Source organism: Cyanistes caeruleus, unplaced genomic scaffold, assembly GCF_971803275.1.
Source record: "Cyanistes caeruleus unplaced genomic scaffold, bCyaCae1.hap1.1 HAP1_SCAFFOLD_98, whole genome shotgun sequence".
In the NCBI taxonomy this organism is placed as follows: Eukaryota; Metazoa; Chordata; class Aves; order Passeriformes; family Paridae; genus Cyanistes; species Cyanistes caeruleus.
Genome location: NW_028255900.1, coordinates 486,492 through 514,487, shown reverse-complemented (window position 1 = coordinate 514,487; position 27,996 = coordinate 486,492). Strand labels below are relative to the sequence as shown.

Below are 27,996 nucleotides of genomic sequence, written 5' to 3'. Positions count from 1 at the left end.
AATTTTGAGGGATATTTCTAGTATTTTCTGGAAATTTGTGCAGATTTTGTGAGATGTTTCTGAAATATGGTGAAGGGAGGAAATTTAGGTAATTTTGTGGTATTTTTTTCAAATGTTGTGGAACTTCTCTTAAATTTTGTGGAATTTTCTCAAATTTTGAGGGATTTTTGTAGAATTTTGTGGAAATTGTGGAGATTTTGTGGGATGTTTCTGGAATTCAGTAAAGTTTTGAGAAGATTTAGGGAATTTTGTGGTATTTTTTTCTTTAATGTGGGATTTTTTTCTTAAATTTTGTGGGATATTGAAGAGATTTTTGTGGAAGTTTCTTGAATTTTGTGAGATTTTTTTTGAATTTTGAAACATTTCGAAGACTCATGAAAAGTTTTTAAGCATTTTTCTTAGATTGTGTGGAAATTTGTGGAGAATTTTGTGGGATATATCTGGAATTTCGTGAGCCTGTGAGAAGATTTAAGGAATTTCATGATTTTTTTCTAGAATTTTGTGGGATGTTTCTAGAATTTTTAGGATTTTTTTGGATTGTTTTGGGGTTTTGTGGATCTTTGTAGGATTTTAAGGAGACTTGAAGGATTTTGATGGCCTTTTTCTTAGATTTTGTGGAAATTAGTGGAGATTTTGTAGGGTGTTTCTGGAATTTTGTTGGGTTTTCTGAAGTTTTAGGGAATTTTGTGGGATTTTTTTGGAATTTTGTAGTAATTTTCTGGAATTTTGTGGGATTTTGAAAAGCCTTGAAGAATTGTGAGGGATTCTTTTTAGATTGTGTGGAAACTTGTGGAGATTTTTTGGGATATTTCTGGAATTTGTTGGGTTTATGGGAAGGTTTTTGAAATTTTGAGGGGTTTTTTTCTGGAATTTTGTGAGGTGTTCCTGGAATTTGGTGGGATTTTTTTGGAATGTTGTGGAATTTTCAGGAATTTTGTGGGATTTTGAGGAGACCTGAGAGATTTTGTGGGTTGTTTCTAGAATTGTTAGGATTTTTTGGAATGTTGTGGGGTTTTTGTGGAATTTTGTAGGATATTGAGGAGCCCTGAAGAATTGTGTGGGATTTTTCTCAGGCTTTGTGGAAATTTGTGAAGATTATTTGGGATATTTCTGGAATTTGGTAGGGTTTTGAGAAGATTTAGGGAATTTTGTGGGTGTTTTCAGGCATTTTTTGGGATTTTTCTGGAATGTGGCGGGATGTTTCTGGAATTTTGTGATGATTTCTTGTAATTTCGGTGATTTTGGAGAGACTTGAAGGATTTTGAGTACATTTTTCTTAGATTGTGAGGAAATTAGTGGAGATTTTGTGGGGATATTTCAAGAATTTGGTAGGGTTTTCTGAAGTTTTATGGAATTTTGTGGGATTTTTTTGGAATGTTGTGGTAATTTTCTGGAATTGTGTGTGATTTTAAGCAGCCTTGATGAATTGTGTGGGATTTTTCTTAGATTGCATGGAAATTTGTGGAGATTTTTGTGGGATATTTCTGGAATGTGGTAAGCTTATGAGAAGATTTTGGGAATTTTGTGGGATTTTTTTGGAATGTTGTGGTAATTTTCTGGAATTTTCTGGGATTCTGAGGAGACGAGGAATTTTGAGGGCCTTTTTCTTAGATTGTGCGGAAATTTGTGGAGATTATGTGGGATGCTTCTGTAATTTGGTAGGGTTTTGAGAAGACTTAGGAAATTTTGTGGGTGTTTTCTGCCATTTTTTGGGATTTTTCTGGAATTTTGAGGGATGTTTCTGGAATTTTGTGATGTGTTTGTGTAATTTGGGTGATTGTCCTGGTTTAGGGTAAATTTGGGAGAAAACCTCCAGTGGGCTCCCCCCGGGAAGCAAACCCACGTGGCCCCTTTCTCCCACCCCCCATCCAGTTCGGGAAGAGATTTCTCTGAGAGGAGTGGAAAAAACCTGTTTATTTCCCAGGCACAGCACTACCCAGCACAAAAATGAACGATATCAAATTACAAAACCTCTCGCCCTTCAGCAGAGATGAGGAACTTCAGAGGGTCTCTTTCCTGGGGGTGTTGGCTCTGTTATCAGTCCCTCTGGCGCTGGAAAATGCCGCTGCCCAGGCCGGGCTCCCGGTAGTCCAGGGGTGCTCCCGGTGCTCCCCCGAGTCCCCAGTCCAGAGCAGCTTCGATTCGTTTCAGGAAAAGGGAAAGAAAACAGTCCAGGAAGACCTCTCTGCTCCGGCTAGCTGGAAAGCCAAGGCGATCTGTGTCTTGTTGTCTGTCTGTGCTGTAGTCAAAACTCCCGATGCGGGGGGAGCAAGTGCAGTCTGATAACAGACTTGGTGCTTCTTTTCCACTCACTTTTACTCTCAGATGGAATTTTAAGAATACAAAACCTGTGTCTGGGTTAGGTGGACGAATGGGGATACAATTTAACATCATAATCAACCCAGGACACACGCCCACTGTGCTTTCCAGCTGCTTTGCTCCAGCTCCCCCCAAATCACCATGAATTCCACTGAACTGAAACAAATCCAAATCCTCGTGGGTCGGGACAAGGGCAGGGAGAGGTCACTCAGGGATCACCATCAGGGGCACAACAGCCCGACTTGGGGAAATGAACTGAATTTAGGACTGAGCAAATCAGACCAGGAGAATGAGGATTAAAATCAATCTTGAGAAACACCTCCTCCCGCTCCTGAACTTTTCTGTCCGGGCCGCTGCTCGCGGGGCACAGAGAGGGGCCCGGCCGTGTCCCTCCAAACCTCCCTGGGAATCACCCCAGAGCCCTCAGCCTTCCTTGTGCCCATCCCCGGGGCCCCTTGTCCCTCCCAATGGCTCCCGTGGCTCTCCCAGTCCATCCCAGCCTCTCCCAGTCCATCCCAGCCTCTCCCAGTGACCCCGCCTGTCCATCTCGCCCCTCCATGGATCTCCCGCCCCTCAGCCAATCAGAGCGCGTCTCTCTGATGACTCATCAGTTGCCGGGCAGATCCACAGAGCCGAGAGCCCCGCGCTGGACTCGGCCGCCCAGTGCCGCGCACTTCATTCCCAGTCCCTCCCAGTGCCACCACAGTCCCTCCCAGTGCCACCACAGTCCCGCCCGGTGCCACCACAGTCCCGCCCAGTGCCACCACAGTCCCGCCCGGTGCCACCACAGTCCCTCCCAGTGCCAACACAGTCCCGCCCAGTGCCAGCACAGTCCCTCCCACTCCTTTTTAGCCCATTCTCAGTCTATTCCGAGTTCATTCCCGCTTCACTTCCAGACCTCCACGCTCTCTTCCAGTTTCCGGTATCCACTCTCATCTCTCACAGTGCCACCCCAGTCCCTGCCAGTCCATTCCCAGTCCCTCCCAATGCCACTCGTCTTTCATCTCTCCCAGTTCCCCTCCAGCTGGTCCCACTCTGTCCCCACTCACTCCCAGTGCCCCCAGCGTGTCCATCTCGCTGGTGCCCTCCAGCTCCCAGCCCGGCCCCGGCCGCCTGCTCTGCTCCCTGATGGATTTCTCCCCTGCCCACATCCAGCTGAGCTGCTCCCAGGGCCAGCAGCAGCTCTCGGGCCACGTGTTGGCCACTGCCGTGCTCCCCAGCGGGGACTGGAGCCAGCAGCTCCTGGTGCTGCTGGAAACTCCCCCGGCAATGCGGGCTCAGCTCCAGCTGCCAGGTGGAGCACGGCAGCCTGGAGCACCCCCTGAGCCGGCACTGGGGCACGGCCCGGCCCCCACAGCGCCGGGGGCAGCGGGGGAGGCACTGGGGGGGCCCAGAGGGGGATTGGGGGGTGCTGGGAGGAACTGGGAGGGAGTTTGAGATAGACTGGTTTAAACTGGGGAAGGGATTGATGTGCTTAGGATGGCTGGGAAGGGGTTTGAAGGATGTTGGGGAGGGTGGGATGGGGTTCTGGGGGTCTTGCTGGACCCTGGGAGGGAGTTTGGGGGTGCTGGGTGTCACTGGGAGAGATCTGAGTGAGCCTGGACGAGCTGGAAGGAGACTGAGGATTGGAAAGCAGGGATTGGGATGAGGTTGGTTGTGCTGGAAAGAGACTGGGAGGAGTCTTGATGAGTCCTGGTGGGGCTGGGAAGGGACTGGGAGAGGGTTTGGGGGTCCAGGGGCAGTGGGGAGAAATTGGGAGGGGGCTGTGGGATCCTGAGAGGAACAGGAGGGGCTCTGCTGGGTCCTGGGGAGGCTGGGAAGAGACTGGCAGTGATTTACCAAAATAGCAATATTGATCGAGTATCAACATCAATCTGTTAATGGACAAAAAACCTCTCCAACAGTTTAAAGTTACAAAGTGGATGTTTAATCACAGCACTGGGCAAGTGCAGGAGTCACCCCTTAATACGCACTGCAAGCTGACAAAAGATTCCAGTGTCTATTTATTTACAAAAGTCTTAAATATCCAAAATACTAATACTTATTAATACTAATGCATATGCATAATGCTAGCACCTCCCATGTGCCACTTCGGATTAGAATTCATGGTAATGATTTTAATGTCATTACGCCTGCATGGTTGGCTCCCCAATTTGAGGAGGAGGTCATTTTGGTGTGGAGGGTTCATCAGGAGATGAAGGAAAACCGCTCTTCCTCACTCTCACCTTTCTACCTTTACAATGGTGGACATTACAAATGACATTTGGTCCAACTCCAGTTTCCTCCCTTGTGACTTTGAAATGGGTTTCCAGATGTAAGGTCTGTGATCTTCCTGAACCCGTTTATCAGTTTCTCTTTTCTCATTATAAGCACAGCTGAACAAATATACAATGAAAAGTAATTTTTTATCTAAGTCCGAGATTCATTATCTCAAATCCTGCTTCTCACTTCATCATTAACTCTAACTAGTTCCAACAAGGCCTATCTCTAGCCAAGACCCCTAATTTTTCTAAAATTACTAATTGTTTAAAATTAGTGACTCCAAAGGAGGTTTCAGAGGGTCCTGGGTAGGCTGGGGGAGACTGGGAGGGTCCTTGGAGGAGGCTTGGGGTGTCTGTGAGAGGTTTTGGGGGTCCTGACCTCTGCAGATGCCCCAGGGATGCCATCAAACGCTGCCCAACGCAAGATGCTGATGGGGATTGGAGTCTCAGTGTTGGGCTTCGTCTTCTTGGCACTGGGGCTTGGCTTCTGCCTGCGCAGGAAGGTGAGGGAGGGTTCTGGGGTCGTGTCTCCCTCACCCAGAGCGTTTGTGCTCCCCTCTGGGCCCCCGAGCCCGGTGTCACCCCCTTTTCTCTGCCCACACAGCTCCTGAGGCAAAAGGTTCCAAGGATTGAAAGTCAACAATTCCCATTGTCATTCTGTATCCTGTTGAATTTCCATTCCCCTGATTTCATCCAGGTGTCCACAGGGAGCCAGGAAGATGTGGAGCCTCCCAGCCAGGTGTCTTCCCAACATGGATCACCAGGACCACGGATCACCAGGGCTCTGCCCAACGGGGGTCACTGGGGATCATCCAACGCCCATCCTCCCATGGGGGATGGAGCTGGAGCAGCGCACGAAGCTCTTCCCGCACTCGGGGCACTCACAGGACTTCCCTTACTGGGGCCTCCGTTGGTGTCGGGTCAAGTGAGAGCTCCGTGAGAAGCTCTTCCCACACTGGGGACACTCGTAGGGCCTCTCCCCAGTGTGGATGCGCCGGTGCCTGATGAGGTTGGAGTTGTGTTTGAAGCCCTTCCCGCAGTCGGGGCAGCGGAAGGGCCTCTCCTCTGTGTGAATCCGCTCATGTTTGAGGACATTGGAGCTGGTCCGAAACCTCTTCCCACACTGGGGACACTCATAGGGCCTCTCCCCAGTGTGGATGCGCTGGTGCTCCCTCAGACTGGAGCTCCACCCAAAGCTCTTCCCACATTCCAAGCAGGTGTAGGGCCGTTCCCCTGTGTGGATCACCTGGTGTCTCATCAGGTCAGAGATATTTCTGAAGCTCTGCCCACATTTCCCACACTCATAGGGTTGTTCTCTCATGTGGATCTTCTGGTGATTCCTCAGGCTGGAGCTCTGGCTGAAGCTCTTCCCACATTCCCCACACCCATAGGGCTTTTCACCAGTGTGGATCACCTGGTGCTCGATCAGGTGGGATCTCTTTCTGAAGCCCTTCCCACATTCCAAGCACTTGTGGGGCTTCTCCCCCAGCTCTGAGCTCCGGCTGGATCTCTGGCCGTGTTCCTGGCACTGGGGGGATCTTTCCTCCTCGCAGCTCCCTGGACTGGGTTTCCAGCCCCTCCTCATGCAGGATCTCTGGGGCTTTTTCTCCTCCTCTTCCATCTGGACACAGTTTGGGAATGAAAATTCCTGGTTAGGAGGAAAAGGAGAGGAGAGCGCCTTGGGCAGGGGATTCCTCCATGCCCAAGTTCATCTCAGAAAGTCATTGGGCATCTTGTGTCTGTAACAAAGCAAAGCACCAAGATTCAGCCCAAACAAGAAAACAATGATGAAAAACTACCCAAACACCAAATTCAGGAAAAACCCCCTCCAGAATACAAAGATTCAGCCCCTGCAAAAAAACAAAGCACCAATATTTAGCCCAATAAAGTTCAAAAACACCAAGATTCAGCCCCATCAAAATCGTGGATCCCCTCCCCAGTCACCTCCAGGGCAACACTCCTGGAACTGCACATACAGGGAGAATGGAACGTTGTCCTGCTTCCTCTTCCTTCTCTCCCACCTCCTCCTGTGGCCCTACTCTTCCTCCCACTCTGCTTCCTCCTACTATTTCTCCTCCTCCTGCACCTGCTCCTCCCACGTGAATCCTTCGACCGTTTTGTTCTTCAAACCTGCTTCTCCTTCCCTTCTCCTCCTGCCCCCAGGCCCAGCACCCACTGCCGTCTCCCTCTTCCCCCCCAGTCCCACAGCATCCCACCGCAGGGGCACGGATGCAGCTGGGCCAGCTCGGCCTGGGGCAGCGCTGGGCTCTCGGCCGCTTCCGCCCGCACTCGCTCCCCACTGCAGCCGCTCCCGCCACCACAGCGCGGGGGGGCCCGGCCTTGGCGCTCCCCCCTCCCACCTCCCCAAATTCCCCTCCAGGGGGGCGCCAAGGCCCGGGGGGGAGGGGCGCAGCTGGGCTCCAGCTGGGGAACGCTGGCAGCTGCGGCTCTGCCTGGACACTGATGAGTCATCAGCGCCGCGCGCTCTGATTGGCTCAGCCCTGCCTGAGCCCTGCGCCTGCACCAATGGGGGACACCCTGCTCCAGGGGGGATGGCCCCAAAACGGGGCAACCCCAGCAAAGGAACAACAACAAAGGCTCTTTACAAACTGATCGCCTCAACCTCATTGCACATAGGGCCAGGGACGTGGACATAAGGAAGTGACAGGAGGAGCCAGCAGCTGCACAAAATGTTATTAATTGATGACACAGACTGCTGCTCAGCCGAGGTCCTGCTAAATTCATCAACTTCTAGAAGAACAACAAAGACTTAACACAGCCATCAATATCGTTAGCTATACAAAAGTGAGGTACATATTAAGGGGGTATGTGGGAGGTGCATTGGGAAGTCTGTGCCTCTCCAGGACTTCAGCCAATGGGGAAAGGGAGAGGGAGATGTGACCAAGAAAATTAGGATGAAAAGGAGGCTGTGTCCTCCAATAATTGGAGAGACCCCATGGGAAATGTCCCATGGCCTCGCCCTATTTTTATGAATGAAATTACTGTTACAGGACTCCTCTGCCTTCCTTGTGGACAGAAACCTCTGGGGATGTCAATTTTTCCACACACCTTGGGGCTCCTCTGCAATTCCTTCCACCGTCCGGGCCGGCGGGCAGTGAGTGCAGCTGAAGGGGCCTCACCCAGTTTGGGGGATCGGCTCCCTCGGCTGGCGGCGGCACCGGGCATTGATTGGGTACCCGAGAGTGAGCAGGAGACAGACGAGGGACGGAGCAGGGCGGCTCTCAAGAGTCGGCAGGGAGAGAGCACTGAAAATCTCAGCAGTGACTACAGTGGCATCTTCGGGGAGTGAACATGGCAGGGCACCCAGGGAGGGGACAAAAGGGAAAGCCACAATGGGGTCCCAGCCAAAGGGATGAGGATCCCAAAATATCTCTCAAGGGTCCCTTGGGAGCATGTGGAGGTCGTTTGCACATTCTCCCAGAGGGAATTAAGGACATGGACACCCAGGGGGGCAAGAAGGGAAGTCCAGAAGGGATTTAGACAACAGGGGATGGATGGTGTTGGTGTGCTGGGAAGGGATTGGCTGAAGGGGAGTGTGCAGGAATGTGCTTAAGGCAAGAAGCAGCAGGAGGAATCCACGGGGTAAGAAAAATGATTATATAAAAGAGGAAAAAGAGAAAAATACTGAGGATTGGAAGGATTTTCAGAAGGGTCTTATCCTCAGAATTTGCCAGCTGACTCAGATCCTTTGTATCCCAGTTTTGGAGGACAGGAAAACAAGGAGGTGAGGATTTCAGGGGGTTTCTCTGAGCTGGGAGCGGCAGGAACGGGCGCAGAGCTGCGGCACCGGGAGCACGGGCTGGGGGCCTGTGGGGAGCTGTGGGGCCGGGCCGGGGCTGTGGGGCAGCCGGGGCTCAGCGCCGGGCGCTGCCTGAGCCCAGCACCCCCCGGGCAGGGCCGGCAGTGGCCCCCGGCCCCCAGGAGGCTGCGGGACGCCCCGGCCGCTGCCCGGCCCCGTGGAGCTGCCGGCCCTGCCCGCCGGGGGGGCCGCCTTTGGACACTGCGGCAGGACAGGGACCGGCTCTGGGATACGGGCTGGGGAGGGGAGCCTCAGCACAGCCAGCACGAGGAAGGAACAGCTCACAAATGGCGATTAGACCTGCAAGGATCCACATGATCTTTTAAGCATTTCCTGCTGGGTCCCTGGAGAAAGGAAGGATTTTGCAGAAAGCTCAGCAGCTGCCACAGGATGAGCACCCACAGGCACTGACGGGGGCTGCAGCAGCGACAGAAGAAGCCCCTGCAGCACTTGCTCACAAAGGCTCAGCAGCTGAATGCAGCAAGGGATGAGCAAAAGGCCAAGCTGAAGGCAAAGGCCATGGCACAGTTCCTACAGCCCCTGAGGGATCAAGCCCAGGGCCCAAGGGGGCCCCAGCACCCAGGGGACACCCTCGGCCAAAGCACCTGGCACAGGCATTGCCCTCCTGGCCAGGGCACAGCCCACCCAAACAGCCCCTGGCAAGGAATCAGCCTTCCAGCTGCAGGGCACAAGGACACTGCAAGCACAGACAGCAGCACCCTCAGCACCAGCAAGTCCAGCCCTTGATGGACACGCATTCTTAGCGGTGGCACAGCTCCCATTCCACCAGGGACCCACCACACTGCAGCTCTTGGGAACATCCAGGGTGGCTCTGGATCCAGAGGAGACCTTTCCTGATGGACACAGGGGCCTCTCCATCCAATCGGAATCTTACAATAAAAGGGGGGAAAATTGTTAAGGAATATTTTAGCTATTGAGGCACAAAGTGGGAAAGATGAGTGGGTGTGTTTTATTCAGCCACTATTAACAAATGTGGGGGATGGGTTTAAAATGCAGGAACTTTTATTTGCTCACAATTGTGATTGTAATTTACTGGGAAGGGATTTGATGGCAAAACGGGGAATGCAAATTAATGTTGGAAAAGGTGATACAGAGACTGGTTCTGTTGTACCTCTGTGTCAAATGTCTGGCAGAGCCTAGGCTGAAGTGAACCCACAAGTGTGGGCAGCCCCAGGGAAATTGGCAAAATTAGATATGGAGCCTCTCCAAATTTCCCTGAAGCAACCAGGACAAGAGGTGTCCAAAAGCAATCCCCTGTTCCAAGGGAGGGAAGGAAGGGCTCACAGCCTGTCTGGGAGTCCTGCTCAAGGCACGGCTTGGGGAGCCAGGGATGGCTCCCTAGAATGCTCCTATCCTGCCAAACAAGAAATCCAATGGAATCCACAGAATGCTGCAGGACCCAAGAAGAAGAAATGAGATGATGAAACCGAGGCACCCCACACTCTCAGATCCTTACACCAGCCTCAACCAGGTGCCCCCCTCACACTGCTGCCATTCAGAGCTTGATGCAAAAGATGCTTTCTGGGGATCTGCCCACTTCCAGAGGATGCAAACACAATTCTGCCTTGGGCTGGCAACAAGAGCTAGAAGGGAAAATGCTCAAGACATGGACGGTCCTTCTGCAGGGATGCACGGAAGCACCGGCCTGATTGGGGCAAGCCTTGCAGGAAATATCAAAGGAATTGACCTCACCCCCAGGGACTGGCTTCATGCAGGATGTGGAGGACTTGATCCAGTCAGAAAAACAAGGAGAAGAGGTAGAGGAAGCCTCTGTGAAATGGCTTCATTTTCAGGCAAAAAAACAGCTTTGAGTATCTGAAAAAAAAGGAAGAGCAAATGGTAGAGAAAATGGTTAAACATTTGGGACCTATTTTGACTGAAGGCTTGTGGTGTATTGACCCTGAGAGAGTCCAGGGAAACTAAGAAATAATGTTACCCAGGACTAAAATGTAGCTGGTACAATTCTTACAATTAACAGGGAATAGCAGGAGCTGGATTGAGGATTCTCTCTTCCACCCAGAACATTACATGAATTTTTTTCCCCCATATAGTCGCAATGTTATGGAGTGGACATAAGAAAGAGAACAAAACTCAACAAAATGAAAAAAATAAAATGACAGATGCCCCAGCCATGGCTCTTCCAGACTCAGAAATCTGAACTGGAAGGGAATATTAAACAGGCCACCCCTGAGCCTGCACTGAAGGCAACGCAGCAGCAGCCAGGGCTCCCCAGCGGGGGAAGCCCCTGGGCCTGCCCACAGATCCTCTGCTCAAATCCTCGGCCTGGCCACCCTCCTTTGCCATCTCCAGCCACTGCGGGACAATCCTTGCTCTCACTCTTGCAGCTTCAGGCCTTTCTGTGCCTGCCCTCGCCACAGCTGCTGGGGAAGGCACCGGGACAATTCCACTCTGCCTCTCAATTCCACTCACACTCTGCCCTGCCTGGGATTAGCTGCTGGCAAAATAGACAAACTTGAAAATGGCTTCAAATCTTATTTCTCTAAAGGAACTTGGTTTGCCTTCGCCTTGGGGATAGGAAATTTAAAGGTTTTTTTAAGGGATGTTTCTTTTCCACCACTCAGCAGAGATGAAATTAACATCTCAACAGACTGGGAATAGCCCAAAAGATTCCCACCAAGATAACGACCAACAACAAAACATCAACACCCAGCAGAAAACATCAACCAACACCTGCCCCAGACACTGCCCCAGGCACAGCTGGAGACACCTGGTCTGGAAAAGGCTGAGCAGAAAATCCAGGAGTGCCCACCTAATTCCCATCACAGGCACAGAAATCCGGCTGCAACAGGAAACCAAATCCTAACAACTCCACACCTTCAAACCAATGAACAGTAAACCAAGGGATTTCTATGGTGTCAGAGTGTATGAATTTAGAAAAATCTAGTCAAACTCATGTGTCATGGAATGATTTTCTCTGCACACCCAGCCTAAGTGTGCATGAAATTATTCCTGTTGCACATTCTGGCCAGAATCAAGTAATGTCTTATTTTTCTAAAGACACTGTTGAAGAGTTTTTGCTTTTCCCAGTTTCAGTGAAAGGATTACACCGTTAGAGTAATTTTTTGTAATAATTTTACTTCTATATTGTTGGTTCTGTTTGGGCCAGTGGTGTGAGAATCAGTTTTAGTCCTAGGAGAAAGAAAACACTTGATTGCTTTCTCATTTTTGTTTTATATTTGTACTTGACTCTTAGTCATGACAAAATGATGGTATGAGTTTTTTGATGTTCCCCTTTAAGCTGCACTTTGAAAACTAGAAGAGCTTTAAAGTTGGTGCTTTAACACATAAACAATTATTAGAATATTGTTTAAAAAAAAATAAATAGCAGATCTGTGGGGGGCCACGTGTGAGTCACGGGATGTCTGCCCTGGAAGAGAAGCTTTGCTCCAGGCAGCCAGGAGAGGAGCTTTAGAAATGCAAATTAACACTGATGAGACAAAGCCTGCACAATGGACCAGGGGCTTCCTGCCTGCAGGAGGAATTGCAATGATTCCAGGAAGAAAAAACAGAGGCAATGAGTGAATCTGCTTGGAGATAGGGCCAGGGACTTGTACATAAGGCAACAAAGGGAGAAACCATCATTTTCAGAAAATGTTACTAATTGACAAGGACTGCTGCTCAGACCCAGTCCCAATACATTCCTGAACTTCCAGAAGAACAAACACTTCACAGAGGCAGGAATATCGGGTGTTATACAAAAAGGACATGCAGCAGGAGGATCGGGAAGGCTGAACCTTCCAAGCACCTCGGCCAGTGTTGGGCAAAGGGACAGGGACATGCGGCCGGGAAAATCAGGACAAAAACGAGGCCGCGTCCTCCAACAACTGGAGAGAGCGCACGGCAAATGCCCCATGGCCTCTCCCTTTGGGCAGCAATAAAGTCACTTGCACACCGCTCCTCTGGCTCCTTGGGCCACACACAAACCTCTGGCGCCGGGAATTTTCCCGCCCAGCCCCGGGCCCAGCGCAGCCACCTCCGGCCTCCCGACACGAAGCGGGACGAGCCAGCGCTGCTCCGCCACCGCCTCCTGCCGAGGCCCCAGCGGCAAGGAGACCGCGGGCAGCCGCTCCCGCAGCGCCCTCAGCCCAGGGCCAACACGGGCCGGCCACGGCACAAGCCACCCGCCACAGCCCCCTGCCGCCCCCTCCCGGGCCCGCAGCGAGCCCCGAGCCCCCGCAGAACCGAGCGCGGCTCCCACCTGCGATGGCCGGGGCCGCCTCCGAGCTCCGCCGCCGCCTCACCGGGCTCCGGCCGCTGCTGCCGCCGCTGCCGGGCCCGCACAGACGCTCCGGCAATGGCGGCTCTCCTGCCCCACGGCCGCCCTGGGGGCGCCAGCGGGGCCGGGCTTGTCCCCTCTCTGCCCAATCAGCGCGCGCCAGAGCCACGAGTGACGGCAGAATCAGCCAATCGCAGCCAGCGGCGGGCTCTGCACACGGCACAGCCCCGCCCCGCGCTCTCAGGGCCCGCCCCGGGCTGCGTGAGGGGAAAGGCGGGGATGAGGAACAGCCCTGGAACGGGCCCGGCCCGAGCCGCCATTGAGCTCCTAACACAAACAAAGTACTCCGCAGCTCCCGGCCCGCCTTGCCCAGCCCTGGCTGCTGGGTGGCTCCGGCTCGGCGGGAAGCCCTGTAGCGTCACTTCTCCCACCTCTAATTAGGAGCATCAGTGCATTGCTTTGATTTCCCCCAAACAGGGAAAACATCCCCAAACCCTGTGGACGAGAAAGAGGGAGAATTCTGGTAGAAAACAACCAAAATAGTTTGTCCCCAGCTTGGGAAGAGCCAGCCAAAGCGAAATGAGCCAAGACCCCATAGCAGTGCCTCTCTGCCGTCCCAGCTGAAGCCCTCGCTGGCTGCTCCAGGCTGGAGCGGCACACTGGGAGCACTGGGAAGGGGCCCCGGCTCGGGGTGCAGCCCCCGGGGCAGCCCCACGGCCCCCACAGCAGCTCTAAGGCTCTGCCAGCCGGGATGGAGCCATGGTCAGTTCATCTTCCGTGGCTTTTCTCACTTCTCAGCGACAGGAGTCGTTCCCCTGCTGCACTCTGGGATCTCTCCCACCAGAGAGGTCTCCAGGAACTTCTCCAACCTGAGTCTATTCCATGGAAGCAGCCCCCTCACAGTGCTGCAGCGTGGGTCACTCTGCCACGGGGTCAGACCTTCCAGGACAGGCGGCTCCAACAGGGACCCCTCTGTCCACAGGTGTCCCCCAGGGTCACAGCCTCATCTCAGGCATTCCCCTGCTCAGGCATGGGCTTCTCCAGGGACTGTGGGGAGATCTCTGCATCCAGCACCGCCATCTTTGGAGGCACCAGAACTAGGCAGAGCTGCACCTGACGCTCTTCTCACGTTCCCCACACACGTAGGGCCAATCCCCGCTGTGGATGTTCTGAGGTTTCTTCAGCTTGAAGCTCCACTTGAAGTCCTTCCCACATCCCAAGCACTTGTGGGGCTTCTCCCCACCATGAGGCTTCTCCCCTAGCTCTGAGCTCTGGCCGGGTCTCCGGCCACCTTCGTGGGACAGGGAGGGTCTTTCCCCCTCACAGCTCCCTGGGCTGGGTTTGCAGCCCCTCCTGCTGTGGGATCTTGGGGGCTTTTCCTCCCCTTTGGATTTCTTTGTGGAGCAGCTGCTCCAAATGGCCTCTTCCACGAGGTTCTGTGGCAGGGATTTGTTTTCCCTGGTCTCTGTCCACAGCTCAGTGCCTGCAGGAGGAAGGACAAGGAGAGGAAGAGACAGGGAGAAGGGAAAGGAAAAAGCAGAATGAGGGGAAGGTACAAGAAGGAACCAGAGAGGATGGAAAAGGTAAAGGAATGTAGATGGGTGAAAGGCAGAATGAAGAGAGGAAGGAGTTTGGAGAAAGAGAGGATGGGATTTGTCTCCATGCCAGAGGGATGGGGAAGGAGATCCCCCCAATCTGGCATTAGCAGCAGGGTTGTCCTGCAGCCAGGGGCAATGCTGGGCTGGGAGATAGAGCAGAGGAGAGGGGGGAAAAGGGCAGTGGCTTCCTCCTGACCTTCCTGGGGATCCCGGGGTACCTTCCTTTACCTCTAATCCTCCTTCTCCATCCGGACAAAGTTTGGGATTGACAAATCTTGGCTTGGGGAAAAAGCAAGGTGTGAGCACCTTGGGTTTTGTGAGAAATGAGCCTACCTCTTGAAAATTTTTAAAAGTTTAATAAGGGATAAAAGGGGATAAAAACAGCATTGGGTGCGTAGCCATAACCAGAAGCACATCAGTAACAACTCTTCTATATTTTTTCATTGCATTGGTCAAATACATATCCATAACATTAATACATATTCAAACATTGCTCTGAACTCGTTTATATGTTCCAGGAGTTCTTTAGCTTGTTTCAACCCCTGACCTGCCTTTTTAGAGTAGGAGCAGTAATTGTGGATTGTTGTTTTGAGGGTTGTGTGTGACTCCCTCACAACAGCCCCGTTCCGTGCTCGCAGCAGGAGACAGGTACTGATAGCCCGAGGGTCAGTGGCACGGGTCCTTGTCACATCTGTTCCTTAAATGTTATCTGACCGTGCAGACAGTTTTAGCTACTTCCACAAGTACTTTAAATTAACATCAGCTATTTCAGAAATACATCTGTGTTATTCTCATTATAGTCAGTTAGTTACAAAAATAAAAGCATTTGTTGTTATATCACAGCTACTTCTGCCAAAGTTAACATTATATTGCACAACACATAACATACACCTTAATATTCTGTAAAAGCCAAAACTATAATATATGTTTATCACACTGTCCACAAGCTAAAATATCATCCATAAATGATGTCCTGAGGATATGAGCTACACAGGGGCCAGGGCATCGGCCACAGAAAGCTGACAAATTCTACTATATCAAAAGCAGATAAAAGTGATTACAAACTGTGCTATATCAAAATCATTGTGATTATAATAATTGGCAAAAGCCAGCACATAATAGCAAAGGGCAACAACAACATAGTTCTTTATCACAAACACAGGGCAGGTTTTTCCCTTGCATGGAGCACTTGGGCCTTCCCCGGGCCCCTTCTGCCCTCCCGCAGAACCAGAGGCATTTTCCAGCGCACACAGTTTGTAAGCAAGAGCCGGCTGCAGCCCAGAAGGCTCCAAGCGCCTCCTTCCAGGCTGACTCTGCAGATGCCGAGGCTGCTCTGGGCTCTGCCAGGCTCTGCTGGGGCTCAGCTCTGGGCGAGGCTGGGCCCGCTCTCCCCTCGCAGTGCTCCGGGCAGCTGAGTCACAGCGGGAGAAGGACAGGACACCTCAAGGGACTGGAGGTTTAACAGAGATTTTATTCAAATAACTGCCATAACAAACAGGCTGTCCTAACCTACTCTAACTAACTAACAGTGCTAACTACCCTAACTAACTACTTCTCCTAACTACTATAATGAAAAGCTGGCCTCCAGGGCTTCATCTCCTCCTGCGCTGCTCCCTCAGTTGCTTTGCTGCAGTGATCAGAGGGGTCAGGCTGGAGAGAGGCTTGGCTGATGACAAAAATGGGTGCTGCCCAAGGGATAAAAAAGAAAGAAATGAACTGTTACTTTCCAGAGTCAAGTTCCTCACAGGCTCTGTTGCAACGGGACAAAGGGGAATGGTTTGAAAGTCAAGAGAGGGAAGCGGGCTCAGATTAGATGTAAAGAAGAATTGCTCTAGCAGGAGAGTGGGGAAACACTGAGAGAGGGAGCCCAGAGATGTGGGAGGTGGCTCCTCCCTGGAAACATCCAGGCTCAGGTCAGGCAGGGCTCTGAGCCACCTGATGTGCTTGAAGATGTCCCCGCTCGTGGCGGGGCACCAGCTCCAGATGAGCTCGACAGGAGCCTGCCAAGCCAAAGCAGGCGAGGATTCTGCTGGCTTTGCGTGTGAAAAGCAGCGGGACTGGAGATGATGGGAGGGGGCCCCACAAGAAAAGCCCTCCCTGGCGCTGCCGTTTCCCCCGCAGCCGCTTGGCATTCACCTGCAGCAGCTCCTGGGCAGAGAAGCGCCGCTCCTCGTCCGGCTCCAGGCTGCACTCGAGGAAGTCCCGCAGCAGAGCCGACAGGCGCCTGGGCTCCTGCAGCTGCGGGCTCCCGTTCTGCCGGATCAGAGCGCGGGCCTGCAGGAAAAGCAAACACAGCGCTCTGACAGCTTCCTCCACACCCACACGTGCTCACATCCAGCCCGCTTTCTCTGCCCCAGCTCCCCGGGCACTTTCCTCCCTGGCACAGATGCTGCTGCTCACAGCTCATTCTTCTGGGCCAGCCAAAAAACCCAAACCCTGGTGCAGCCACAGCCATTGCAACATCCAAATGATCTTGCCTTCAGAGCCGACTGCATTGGCTGACTTTGTCAGTAGGAACCTCCATCAGAAATAGCCCATTTTGCTTCTCCAAATACACACACCAGCTTTACAGGCCATTTTCAAGAGTCAGTGTGGTCTGCCTGTGTTATTTCAAGGGATTCTTACATCAAATGCATCTCTGCAGTGCCACTGACACTCCAGTTAAAAGTATTCCTGATGCCCCATGCCAGAAACTGCCAGGCAAGGAACAGCAGGTTTGTGTGGCTGAAGGCTCAGGCTTGGTGACACAGAGAAAGTAGCTTGGACTAGGAAAGAAATGTGTTAGACTGTGGGGATGTTAAACAATCATCTTCATGTTTTAGACAAGTTTCCCAGTGAGAAGAGCCAGGGGGAGTTCATCTCACAAAACTTCTTTTAGAAACTCCTTCAGAAAACTTGTTGGGTTTGGGTGTGGGTGTTGGGGTTGGTTTGGGGTTTTCTGCAAGACAACATTAGAGCTGATGCACTTGCTTCATGTATTTGGGTGATCCTCACAAGAGCTGCAACAACTTAAATGCCAAAGCAAATTGTTGCTGGAGACTGCAGAATATTTGTCTGTGTTCAGGCTCAGGTGCTGTGGGAATTCCCTTTGCGAGGTGCAGAAACCTCCAGCTGCTCCTCCCAGTGCAGGGTCACCCTGTGCTCACAGGCCTCTGCAAAGCCTGGAGAATTTGCCTCTTACCATGGCCCCCGTTTGCTGGAAGTAAGGAGGTTCTCCTTCCACCATCTCGATGGTCACAATGCCAAAGGACCAGATGTCCACCTTGGGGCCGTAAGGAGAACTGGTCACAACTTCTGGGGCCATCCAGTGAGCAGTGCCCACCATGGAGCTGCACTGGTCCTGCTCAGGGCTGAGCTGAGCGCAGAGGCCAAAATCAGCTGAGGACAGAAACAAGCACTGTCAAAGGCAGCTGCAATGAGGAAACCAAGCACAAAGATTCCCCACTCTCAGTCTGGGAATGCAGTGCTGAATCCAGCTGGAAAAGTGCTCAGGGCTGTAGCCAAGGAAAGATGGAACTGGACCCTTAAAGAAGCCCTCAGCTTTCATGCTTGGCTTTACTGATTTCCTTTGAAGCTTTAGATTGCAACTCCTGCCCCTCTGGGAGGGCCATACCCAGAGCAAAGGCACTCCTGACAGCCTGCTCCTCTCCTGAGCTCTCTGCATGGGGCAGCCGCTCTCAGCTGGCAGCAGGGGCCGGGCAGTGCCACCAGCAGCACTTGTGGGGCTCTGGCCCTCACTGGGAAGCAGCCCCACAGCCGCACCCCGGGAGCGCCGTGCCTGGCCAGGAACACCCACCCAGCTTGACAGAGCCGTCCATTCCCAGAAGGATGTTGGAGCTCTTCAGATCTCTGTGGATCACCCGGTTGGAATGGAGGAAATCCAGGCCCTGCAGACACTGAGAGACAACAAGAAACACGAGGGAAAAAATCAGAGGCCAGAATATATCATACAAGAAAGGACAGTTTAGAATTCTGCCAGCAGCAACTTTGCTGTGACAGCCCAGGAGTGCAGTGCAGACAAGCTCCAGGCAAAAGGTTCAAGGCAAAGCTGAGAACAGGAAATCAGATCCAAAAAAGACAGAGAGTACCACAACAGCAGGAAAGAAGACAAGAACAGAGTAGAAATGCAGTGATATTTGCTGGCCATTCACTTCAGAGGCTCTTTCCTCTCCAGCTCATAAAAACAACACAGAAACAAAGGCCTGAGCATGGAGCCACTCTGCTCTCACAGCCTCTTTGGAAGGACCATGGTGTCCCAGCCATGGGAAGCACAAGCAGGATCCCTCACCTCCTGACTGACAGCTGCCATCTCTCCTTCAGCCATGCGTGTCTGTCTGACAACGTCCTGCAAAGTTCCTCCATCCATGTATTCCATCACCAGCCAGAGATCTCCATCAACAAGGAAGCTGGAAGAGGAGAACAATGGCACAGAGATGAATGTGCATTGCTCAATTCCCCCAGGGAAAAGCCCAGAGTGGAGTTTTGTTCCCAGGTCACTTGTCAGTGAGGACAGAATCAGATGGAGAGACATTCCTGCCAGGCTGCACAGGCCTTGGAATCTGCACAGTCTGAAGGAGAAGGAGGCACCCGGGAGAAAGGAGAGGCCTTAGATGGCAAGCAGGTGAAAAATGCACTTTAGCAACAGCCCAGCTCAATGTGGAACCACAACACTTGCCCCCAGCTGCTTCAGCATCTGAACTCATCAGTTCCACCATTCCCTCCGGAACAAGGCAACACAACTTCCAGAGTTCTCCAGGGGAGGAGGCCGTGCAGCACTTGGGGCAAAAGCAGGCAAATGCTTGGAAAACCTTGCACAAAGTCCCTTCAGAAATAGGCAAGGCCATTGAAAAATGGGCAAATGAGGCATTTCTGGAAACAGGAACCTGGTCTTCCTGTCACCTGCAGCAATGGGACAGGGCTGGGAAGAAGAAGCCAAGGAAAATAATTTCTACCAGGTTTTATCAGCACTTGCTGTAAAACACAGCAAATGGGGTCAACTTGAAGAAAAAGGCAAAGCAAAGCAACAAAAGCACATGGAAGGAGTGAAGTGCCAGGCTGTTGTTCTGGGAAGATATGGCCGGGTCAGGCATTTTCAGAACAGGCCACAGACTGGGGATGCCAGGAAAGATGAACGCAGGGCCCGTGTACGGGAGAAGACCTGAAGCACTCACCTGTCCAGAGAGTTGACAATGTTGGGGTTCTTCTTGTCCTTCAGGACCACGACCTCATTCACAGCTCGTTCCCTGTTGTGCCCTCTGAGACTCATTTTCTTGATGGCCACCTGAAGGGACATTGCAGACCTTTAACTGGAGCAGTCTGTGGCAGGAGGCCACAGCAAAGACGGAGCGAGTCTTTTTGGAGCGAGCGAGCCGGGCTGTGCCAAACTGCCTTGGGATGGGACACCAGAGCTCAGCAAGTGCCATTCCCACAGCCCATTGCTCTGCTCGCTGGGGCTGTTACAGGACTCATGGCCAGAGACATTTGGCTCTGTAAGCTCTGCAGAAATGCTCCCTCAGCTGTCAGCCTCCAAGCTCTAACAACATTCTCTGCACCTACAGTCTTCTCAAATGGCCTCAGCACTCTTAGGATTATTATTCCAACACATTTTGCAAGCAGGAGGTAATTCTGTTTCTGTGCACACAGAGCAAAACAGCTGGGAACCCTTTAGCAATTCTATGGCATTTGGCCATGATTTCAAATGTCCCTGCCCTGTTTGGGATAGCACAACAAAGCAAACGTGCACATCCATTGCTCAGATAATCCCTGTCCCAGCTGCCACTGACACCAGACCCAAACACAGCTGCAGGGTTTAGGAGAGAGCTTTGCTCTGCACATCCATCTTCTCATTTCTCTCCTGTCTCTGTGGGAACAGCTGCAGTAGGACTAAAACCCCAAACTGAGCCCAAGCAGGATCTCTCCTTAATTAGGCCTTGAGGTATCCTGATGAAACTCAGGATGATAAAACTGCTAAACAGTGTTCCTGTCTGAGGCTGGGATGAAGGTAAATTGGGCCTCAGTCTCCAGCAGCTGATGCATTCACACTTTTAGACATGAAGACCAGGCCAGTGTGTCCTGCTCTGACAGACACCGCTGCCCTCCTTGCCTTCCTTTGGGCACTTGAGAAGGACCAAGACTGTCCCAGCTGTGCTCTGCAGGCTGACCCTGCTCTGCCTTCAGAGGAGCAGCCTGTGCAGGAAAGCTCTGCTGGGCCCCACAGCTCCAGCCACAGCTCCCAGCAGAGGGGAAAGCCCTCGAGAGCTGCCAGACGTGCTGGGCGTGTTGACACTGACCTCTCCTCCCGTGGCCCTGTCGAGTCCTTTGGAAACGGTTCCAAAAGCCCTGGAGACAAAACAGCAGAGAAGAAAGAAGCAGCGCTTTAGGCCCTGGCAGTGAAAGCCAGCCCAGACAGGAGATCTCTGCTGCCTGCAGCGTTCACAAAACACCCGAGTGCATCCACCCTTCAAACAACAGCACAGCAGCCACCAGCCCTCTGCCATGCAAGGTGCCTTCTGACCACAGTTATCAATTCTGATCAGCCCTGAGAGGCAGAAGCATCGTACCCCAGTGTCTGAAGGGGTTTGGAGCTCTCCTGACTTCTCACTGCATCCTGCACCAGCAAAATACCTGGGCCCTGCTTGTGCAGAAGTAACTGCCTTGCACTTACCCTTGGCCAATCTGCTCCAGTTCCAGGTATTTCTCGGCAGGCTCCCCCACGCTCACGGTGTTCCCTGAAAGAAACCAGGGGGAAGATGCTCCCTCTCAGATGAGAGCCAGAATGCAGCCCCACTCCCTGGGGCCGGGAGCCCCTTGCTCTCAGCTGGGGAAGGACAATAAATGACCCTGTGCCATTCAGCTGCAGAGCAACCCTGGGTGCAGCTGATGCTGAGACACACACACAGCACCCTGCTCTGGCACACAGGAACAGAGCAGACGTACTCAGCTGCATCAGGCTCCACTCCCCGCTCCCCTCTGGCTGCAGGGCTGTGCTGCTGTCAGAATGTTCAGCCCAGGATCCTGCAGCACAGGGAGCTTCGGTGTCCTCTTCAGGAGCAGAGGGAGGTTCCTCGTCCTCTTCCCAAAGCAGTGCAGGCTCCTCGTCCTCTTCCCAAAAAGCTGCTGGTTCACCCTCCTCTTCCCAAGCCACAGGACGTTCTCTGTCCTCATCCCACACTGGGAGATTGCTGTCATCCTCGTCCCATGCCATGGGAGCTTGGCCATGCTCATCCCACACCAAGGGACATCCACCGTCCTCGTCCCACACCGGGAGATGTCCACTGTCCTTGTCACACACCGCGGGAGCCTCGCCGTTGTATTCCCAAACCGCGGGGTGTTCGCCCTCGTCTCCCAGAACAGCGGGAAGTTCACTGCTCTCTTCCTCCTCTTTGGCCTCCTCTTTGCAAGCAGAGGGAGCCAGAGGAGGTGCTGATGCTGCTTTGGTGCCCTGTGGACAGACGGGAGCGTGAGGGACGGGAAGTTCTATCTCAGTTATCACCTTCTTTATCCTCAGCTACACATCCAGCTGCACTAAGCAGAAATAGGGTTCAGAGCTGTTCAAACTAACAATGGGCTAAAGCCCACATTGCCACTTATTGTTGGGAATTCCATATTCCACCATGCCTAAAGCCAGCAAGCAATCTTCTGCTTGCAAAACCAGTCCTACAGCTCTTCAAAAGCTCTTCAGAAAAAACAGAGAAAACTGCCAGGGATCTCTTTGCTGCTGCTGCTGCTGCTGCTGCAAAGACACTACAGGAACTTTCCTTCAGCCTCCCAGGCTGGCACTCGGCTGCCACACACCGAGCTCACAACTTGCTGCACAATTCTGAACACCAAAGCTTCCTTTGCCACTCACCGAAGGAGGAGCTGCTGGGGATCCACGCGTGAGGTGCCCTGCAACGGGAGAGGGAACGTGAACCAGATGTTGTTAGGAAAAAACTGCCTGTGGTGGGAAATGAGCAAGGCAAGCCCGAGAGAGCATTTTGCTTTCACAGCATCCCTCCAGGAGCCACAGGCCCTTCACACAGCAAGCAAGAGAGCAGCACAAAATACTGGGCTGTGTCAGCTCTTGGCTGGAGCAGCAAACGGAGGGAGTTCCAGGCTCCGCTGCCACAGACTCCCCGCTTGAGGGAACAGAACCCCCCCAGGCCTCATTGCAAATGCTGTGCACGCCCCGCTGGCTGCAGACACCCCCTTTTTCAGCTGCAGCTGCTGGCAGGAGCTCTCCCAAACCAACCCTGTCCTCAGGGCAATTTGGTTACAGAGTCAACTCTGTTCCAGTGGAAGAACAGAAAGCACACAGCAAGCCCAAAGCCACAGAGGCTGCACCGAGGGAAAACCTCAACTTACGTGCCAAGTGGGTTAAAAAATACCCCGAATAAGCCACAGAGAACAGAGTGCCAACTGCAGCAACCACTTGCTGCATCATTTTGGCTGCGCTGCACACGTCTGCAGACTGTACCCCTGCAAGCACCGAAGGACACCCGTCAGGGGCTGGGCTGGCTGCTGAGAATGCCTTGGGCAGGAGGATCCTCTGGCAACGAGCAGGCGCCCAGAGCCGCTCTGGACACTGAGGCCTCCGTGTCCCACAGCAACGGGAACACCACGGGGACGTGGCAATGCTCCTGTGACACCACAGCAGCCGCTCACGCAAAAACCGCCTGGAAGCTTCTCCTGTGTCACAAAGGAGCACAAAGAATCCTCCCAGGGCACGGCCTATTGCCCAAAGGATCCAAGAGGAACTCTGAAAATGCAGCAAACAAGGACACCCCATAGCCCAGCCTGAGCACTGAGGAGGAACGAGGACAGCACCAAACCAAAGCAAACACGACCTGTAGTCACTGATACTGCTGAATAAAACCAGCAAGGCTTGTTCCATCTGGAATCTTTGTTCTAGTTCTAAAAACAAGCAAGATTCTTCAATGTAAATATACAGAAGGCAGGAACTGGGGAGGAGGTGGGATTAAGAAGGAGGAGGAGCAGGAGGAGGGAGAAAGGAAAAGGAGGAGCAGGAACAGGAATAGAAGGAGTAGCTGGAGGTTCCAGTGCCCCCTGTGTCTGCAGCACCCCCGGCCACGGGCCCATCGCCCCCACCTCATCCTGCAGGTGAGCAGGGAGGGGGAGCTGGTCCCAAATCTGTCAGAGGGGTCCCTGAGAGGGTCCTTTTATTAGGGTGTGTTTGGAACTTGCAGATTGCGGAATTGAGCCCTAAATATTGTCTGGCGTCCCTGGGAGACTTTTTTTCTCTGTGTGTGTAGGTTTGGATCTTGCAGGACCCCAAAGCTGAGCCCCTTGGGGGATCTTTGGGGTCCACATGGCCATTGCCCAGTATTGGCTGGGGAGGACATTGGTCCTGGGGACCCCTGGGAGAGCAGAGGAGAGGAACCCCTGGGACCCCCAGAGTGGGGAGAGCTGAGAGGGGCGATCCCAGAGCTAGGGGACCCTGGCAGCTTGGAGAGGTGGGAGCCTGGAGAGGAGAGACTCCTGGGATCCCTGGGATCTCAAAGCAGAGCATCAGGGGAGAAGGGAGCCCATGGACCCCCAAAAGTCCCTGGATCATCGCTAAGGAGGACCCCAGAGAAGGGGGGACCCCTGGAGCCCTTGGACCCCCATCATCCCAGGGAACTGAAACTTCTGGGAGACCAAATAGGAAAGACAAGAGATGGGGAAATCCTGGGAGACTTTTTTGGGGCTGAATCTTGATATTTTGGATATTATCATGGCCACAAGACTCCTGCTGAGCTCTAGACATGGACTTGGGTAGGAGGAGCCTCTACTCCAAGGCACTCCCACTTTGGTTTCCCCCAAACCAGGATTTGTCATTCCCAAGCCATGGCCAGATGGAGGAGGAGGAAAATCCCCAGAGATCCTGCATGAGGAGGGGCTGCAAACCCAACCCAGGGAGCTGCAAGGAGGAAAGATCCCCCCAGTGCCAGGAAGGCATCTGGAGATCCTGCCGGAGCTCAGAGCTGGGGGAGAGAGCTCATGGCAGGGAGAAGCCCCACAAATGCTTGGAATGTGGGAAGAGCTTCAGCTGGAGCTCCAACCTCGGGGCACACCAGTGCATCCTGAGTGTGGGAAGAGATTTCCAAAGGGCTCAGGTCTCATCAAACATCAGTGGATTCACACAGAGGAGAGGCCCTTCTGCTTCCCTGACTGGGGGAAGGGCTTCACAAAACTGCACCCTCATCAGGCACCGACACATCCGCACTGGGGAGAGGCCCTATGAGTGTCCCCAGTGTGGGAAGAGCTTCTCACAGAGCTCAACCTTGACCAAACAGATCTTCCTGACTCCCCGTGGGCACCTGGGTAAACACAAAGGCAGGAATATCCATCAGAACACAGACCAACAATGGGAATTGCAGATTGACTGCCCCTGGAGATTCACTGGGATGCAGAGATACACCCAAAGCCCCTGGAGAAGCCCATGCCAGAGCAGGGGAATGCCTGAGATGAGGCTGTGACCCCAGGGGACACCTGTGGACAGAGGGGTCCCTGCTGGAGCCGCCTGTCCTGGAAGGACTGACCCCGTGGCAGAATGACCCACGCTGCAGCACTGTGAGGGGGCTGCTCCCCATGGAATGGACTCAGGTTGGAGAAGTTCCTGGAGACCTCTCTGGTGGGAGAGATCCCAGAGTGCAGCAGGGGAACGACTCCTGTCCTTGAACAGCAGGAAAAGCCACGGGAGATGAACTGACCATGGCTCCATTCCCTGTATCCTTGCACTGCCAGGTTAGGATGCAGAGCTGGAAGGAGGGAGGGGTGGAAGGAAGGTGCTTTTAAGGGTCTTCTTATTCTCCTGCTCTGAGCTTATTGGCAATAAATTGAAGTCAAATCTCCTGTTTTATCCGTGACTTCATTTGATGAGGAAATGCTCCCGGGTCCTTAACTCATGAACCCTTGGTTAAATTTTCTCTCCCTGTGTGGCTGTGGAGGGCAGTGAGAGAGCAGCTGTGGTGGGTGCCTGGACTCGGGCTAGCATCACCCCACAGCAGTGGGACATGTCCTTGTGTGGCCCTGTGCTATGGTGCTACAGGTGCTGTTGCTTTTGTCTCCCTTATGATTTTATCTTTTGCGTTAAATGCTCGTGAAGTGCCCCCGGTGTCCCTCGTGTTTCCTCGGCGCCGGTATCCCCGTCCCTTCCCCTGCTCCCCGTCCCACGTTCGATCCCGGGTGGCGGAGCCTTGGAGCTGCCGTGGGGGCCGTGGGGCTGCCCCGGGGGCTGCGCCCCGAGCCGGGGCCCCTTCCCAGTGCTCCCAGTGTGCCGCTCCAGCCTGGAGCAGCCAGCGAGGGCTTCAGCTGGGACGGCAGAGAGGCGCTGCTGGGGGGTCCTGGCTCACTTCGCTTTGGTTTTGGTATTTTTGGGAGTTTTCTGCAAGAAATCTCTCCTCCACACAGCTGAAGGGGTTTGGAGGGCGGGTTCCCTTTTTTGGGGGAAATCAAAGCGATGCACTGATGCTCCTAATTAGACGTGCATGAGGCTCCAGAGTTTCCCGCTGAGCCGGAGGCACCCAGCAGCCAGGGCTGGGCAAGGTGAGCCGGGAGCTGCGGAGAACTTTGTGTTGGGAGCTCAATGGCGGCTCGGGCCCGGCCCGTTCCAGGGCTGTTCCTCATCCCCGCCTTTCCCCTCACGCAGCCCGGGGCGGGCCCTGAGAGTGCGGGGCAGGGCTGTGCCGTGTGCAGAGCCCGCCGCTGGCTGCCATTGGCTGCTGCTGCCGTCACTCGTGGCTCTGGCGCGCGCTGATTGGGCAGAGAGGGCACAAGCCCGGCCCCGCTGGCGCTCCCAGGGCGGCCGTGGGGCAGGAGAGCCGCCATTGCCGGAGCGTCTGTGCGGGCCCGGCAGCGGCGGCAGCGGCGGCCGGAGCCCGGTGAGGCGGCGGCGGAGCTCGGAGGCGGCCCCGGCCATCGCAGGTGGGAGCCGCGCTCGGTTCTGCGGGGGCTCGGGGCTCGCTGCGGGCCCGGGAGGGGGCGGCAGGGGGCTGTGGCGGGTGGCTTGTGCCGTGGGCGGCCCGTGTTGGCCCTGGGCTGAGGGCGCTGCGGGAGCGGCTGCCCGCGGTCTCCTTGCCGCTGGGGCCTCGGCAGGAGGCGGTGGCGGAGCAGCGCTGGCTCGTCCCGCTTCGTGTCGGGAGGCCGGAGGTGGCTGCGCTGGGCCCGGGGCCGGGCGGGAAAATTCCCGGCGCCAGAGGTTTGTGTGGCCCAAGGAGCCAGAGGAGTGGTGTGCAAGTGACTTTATTGCTGCCCAAAGGGAGAGGCCATGGGGCATTTGCCGTGCGCTCTCTCCAGTTGTTGGAGGACGCGGCCTCGTTTTTGTCCTGATTTTCCCGGCCGCATGTCCCTGTCCCTTTGCCCAACACTGGCCGAGGTGCTTGGAAGGTTCAGCCTTCCCGATCCGCCTACTGCATTTCCTTTTTGTATAACACCCGATATTCCTGGCTCTGTTAAATGTTTGTTCTTCTGGAAGTTCAGGAATGTATTGGGACTTGGTCTGAGCAGCAGTCCTTGTCAATTAGTAACATTTTCTGAAAATGATGGTTTCTCCCATTGTTGCCTTATGTACAAGTCCCTGGCCCTATCTCCAAGCAGATTCACTCATTGCCTCTGTTTTTTCCTTCCTGGAATCAGCCCAATTCCTCCTGCAGCCGGGAAAACCCTGGTCCATTGTGCGGGCTTTGGGCCATCAGTGTTAATTTGCATTTCTAAAGCTCCTCTCCTGGCTGCCTGGAACAAAGCTTCTCTTCCAGGGCAGACATCCCCTGACTCACACGTGGTCCCCCACAGATCTGCTATTTATTTTTCGTTAAACAATATTCTAATAATTGTTTATGTGTTAAAGCACCAACTTTAAAGCTCTTCTAGTTTTCAAAGTGCAGCTTAAAGGTGAACATCGAAAAACTCATACCATCATTTTGTCATCACTAAGAGTCACGTTCAAATATAAAACAAAACTGCGAAAGCAATCAAGTGTTTTCTTTTTATTCTCCTAGGGCTAAAAACTGATTCTCACACCACTGGCCCAAACAGAACCGACAATAGAGAAGTAAAATTATTAGAAAAAATTACTCTAACGGTGTAATCCTTTCACTGAAACTGAGAAAAGCAAAAACTATTCAACAGTGTCTTTAGAGAAATAAGGCATTACTTGATTCTGGCCAGAATGTGCAACAGGAATAATTTCATGCACACTTAGGCTGGGTGTACAGAGAAAATCATTCCATGACACACGAGTTTGACTAGATTTTTCTAAATTTATACAGTCTGACCCCATAGAAATCCATTGGTTTAATGTTCATTGGTTTGAAGGTGTGGAGTTGTTAGGATTTGGTTTCCTGTTGCACCTGGATTTCTGTGCCTGTGATGGGAATTAGGTGGGCACTCTTGGATTTCCTGCTCAGCCTTTTCCAGACCAGGTGTCTCCAGCTGTGCCTGGGGCAGTGTATGGGGCAGGTGTTGTTTGATGTTTGCTGCTGGGTGTTGATGTTTTGTTGCTGGTCGTTATCTTGGTGGGAATCTTTTGGGCTATTCCCAGTCTGTTGAGATGTTAATTTCATCTCTGCTGAGTGGTGGAAAAGAAACATTAAAACTCCTTTCCCCAAGGCAAAGGCAAACCAAGTCCCTTTAGAGAAATAAGATTTTAAATCATTTTCAAGTTGGTCTATTTTGCCAGCAGCTAATCCCAGGCAGGGCAGAGTGTGAGTGGAATTGAGAGGCAGAGTGGAATTGTCCCGGTGCCTTCCCCAGCAGCTGTGG

The 27,996-nt window shown here is 53.2% G+C and overlaps 3 protein-coding genes across 5 annotated transcripts in view; all 3 read right to left on the bottom strand.

Moving 5' to 3' along the window:
• LOC147646449 (uncharacterized) overlaps positions 1–12,766 on the bottom strand; it is a 158,450-nt gene extending 145,684 nt beyond the window's left edge. For 2 of the 3 annotated variants that reach the window (XM_086873432.1, XM_086873433.1), the window contains exon 1: positions 12,641–12,738. The gene's annotated coding sequence lies outside the window, so the exon portion shown is untranslated. Of the gene's footprint in view, positions 1–10,113; positions 10,237–12,640 lie in introns of all 3 variants that reach the window. The other variant, XM_086873431.1, reaches the window with a different exon arrangement.
• On the bottom strand, positions 5,476–6,204 carry LOC147646450 (uncharacterized). The gene is made up of 2 exons (XM_086873437.1): positions 5,902–6,204; positions 5,476–5,817 (listed from the first exon to the last, which is right to left on the bottom strand). Exons 1-2 carry the CDS (start codon positions 6,199–6,201, stop codon positions 5,476–5,478), a joined length of 642 nt encoding a protein of 213 aa, XP_086729563.1. The 5' UTR covers positions 6,202–6,204.
• A 2,941-nt stretch (positions 12,767–15,707) lies between the features above and the next one.
• LOC147646448 (serine/threonine-protein kinase PAK 1-like) lies at positions 15,708–25,900 on the bottom strand. Its single transcript, XM_086873429.1, has 10 exons — positions 22,106–25,900; positions 21,193–21,697; positions 20,921–20,984; positions 20,547–20,595; positions 19,428–19,537; positions 18,545–18,662; positions 18,053–18,152; positions 17,438–17,634; positions 16,393–16,530; positions 15,708–15,941 (listed from the first exon to the last, which is right to left on the bottom strand). The coding sequence occupies exons 2-10, from the start codon at positions 21,458–21,460 to the stop codon at positions 15,849–15,851; spliced, it is 1,137 nt and encodes a 378-aa protein (XP_086729555.1). The 5' UTR covers positions 21,461–21,697; positions 22,106–25,900; the 3' UTR covers positions 15,708–15,848.
• Positions 25,901–27,996: the final 2,096 nt, after the last annotated feature.

Coding starts and splice junctions, on each gene's coding strand:
- LOC147646450 (XM_086873437.1), bottom strand. CDS start 6,201: ATGGAAGAGGAGGAGAAAAAGCCCCAGAGATCCTGCATGAGGAGGGGC. Junction 5,818..5,901: donor GGAATCACCAGAAGATCCAC/ATGAGAGAACAA, acceptor CAGGTGATCCAC/ACAGGGGAACGGCCCTACAC.
- LOC147646448 (XM_086873429.1), bottom strand. CDS start 21,460: ATGGCATGGGACGAGGATGACAGCAATCTCCCAGTGTGGGATGAGGAC. Junction 20,985..21,192: donor GTGGAGCCTGATGCAGCTGA/GTACGTCTGCTC, acceptor GGTTTCTTTCAG/GGAACACCGTGAGCGTGGGG. Junction 16,531..17,437: donor TCCAGCAAACGGGGGCCATG/GTAAGAGGCAAA, acceptor CTTTTCCTGCAG/GCCCGCGCTCTGATCCGGCA.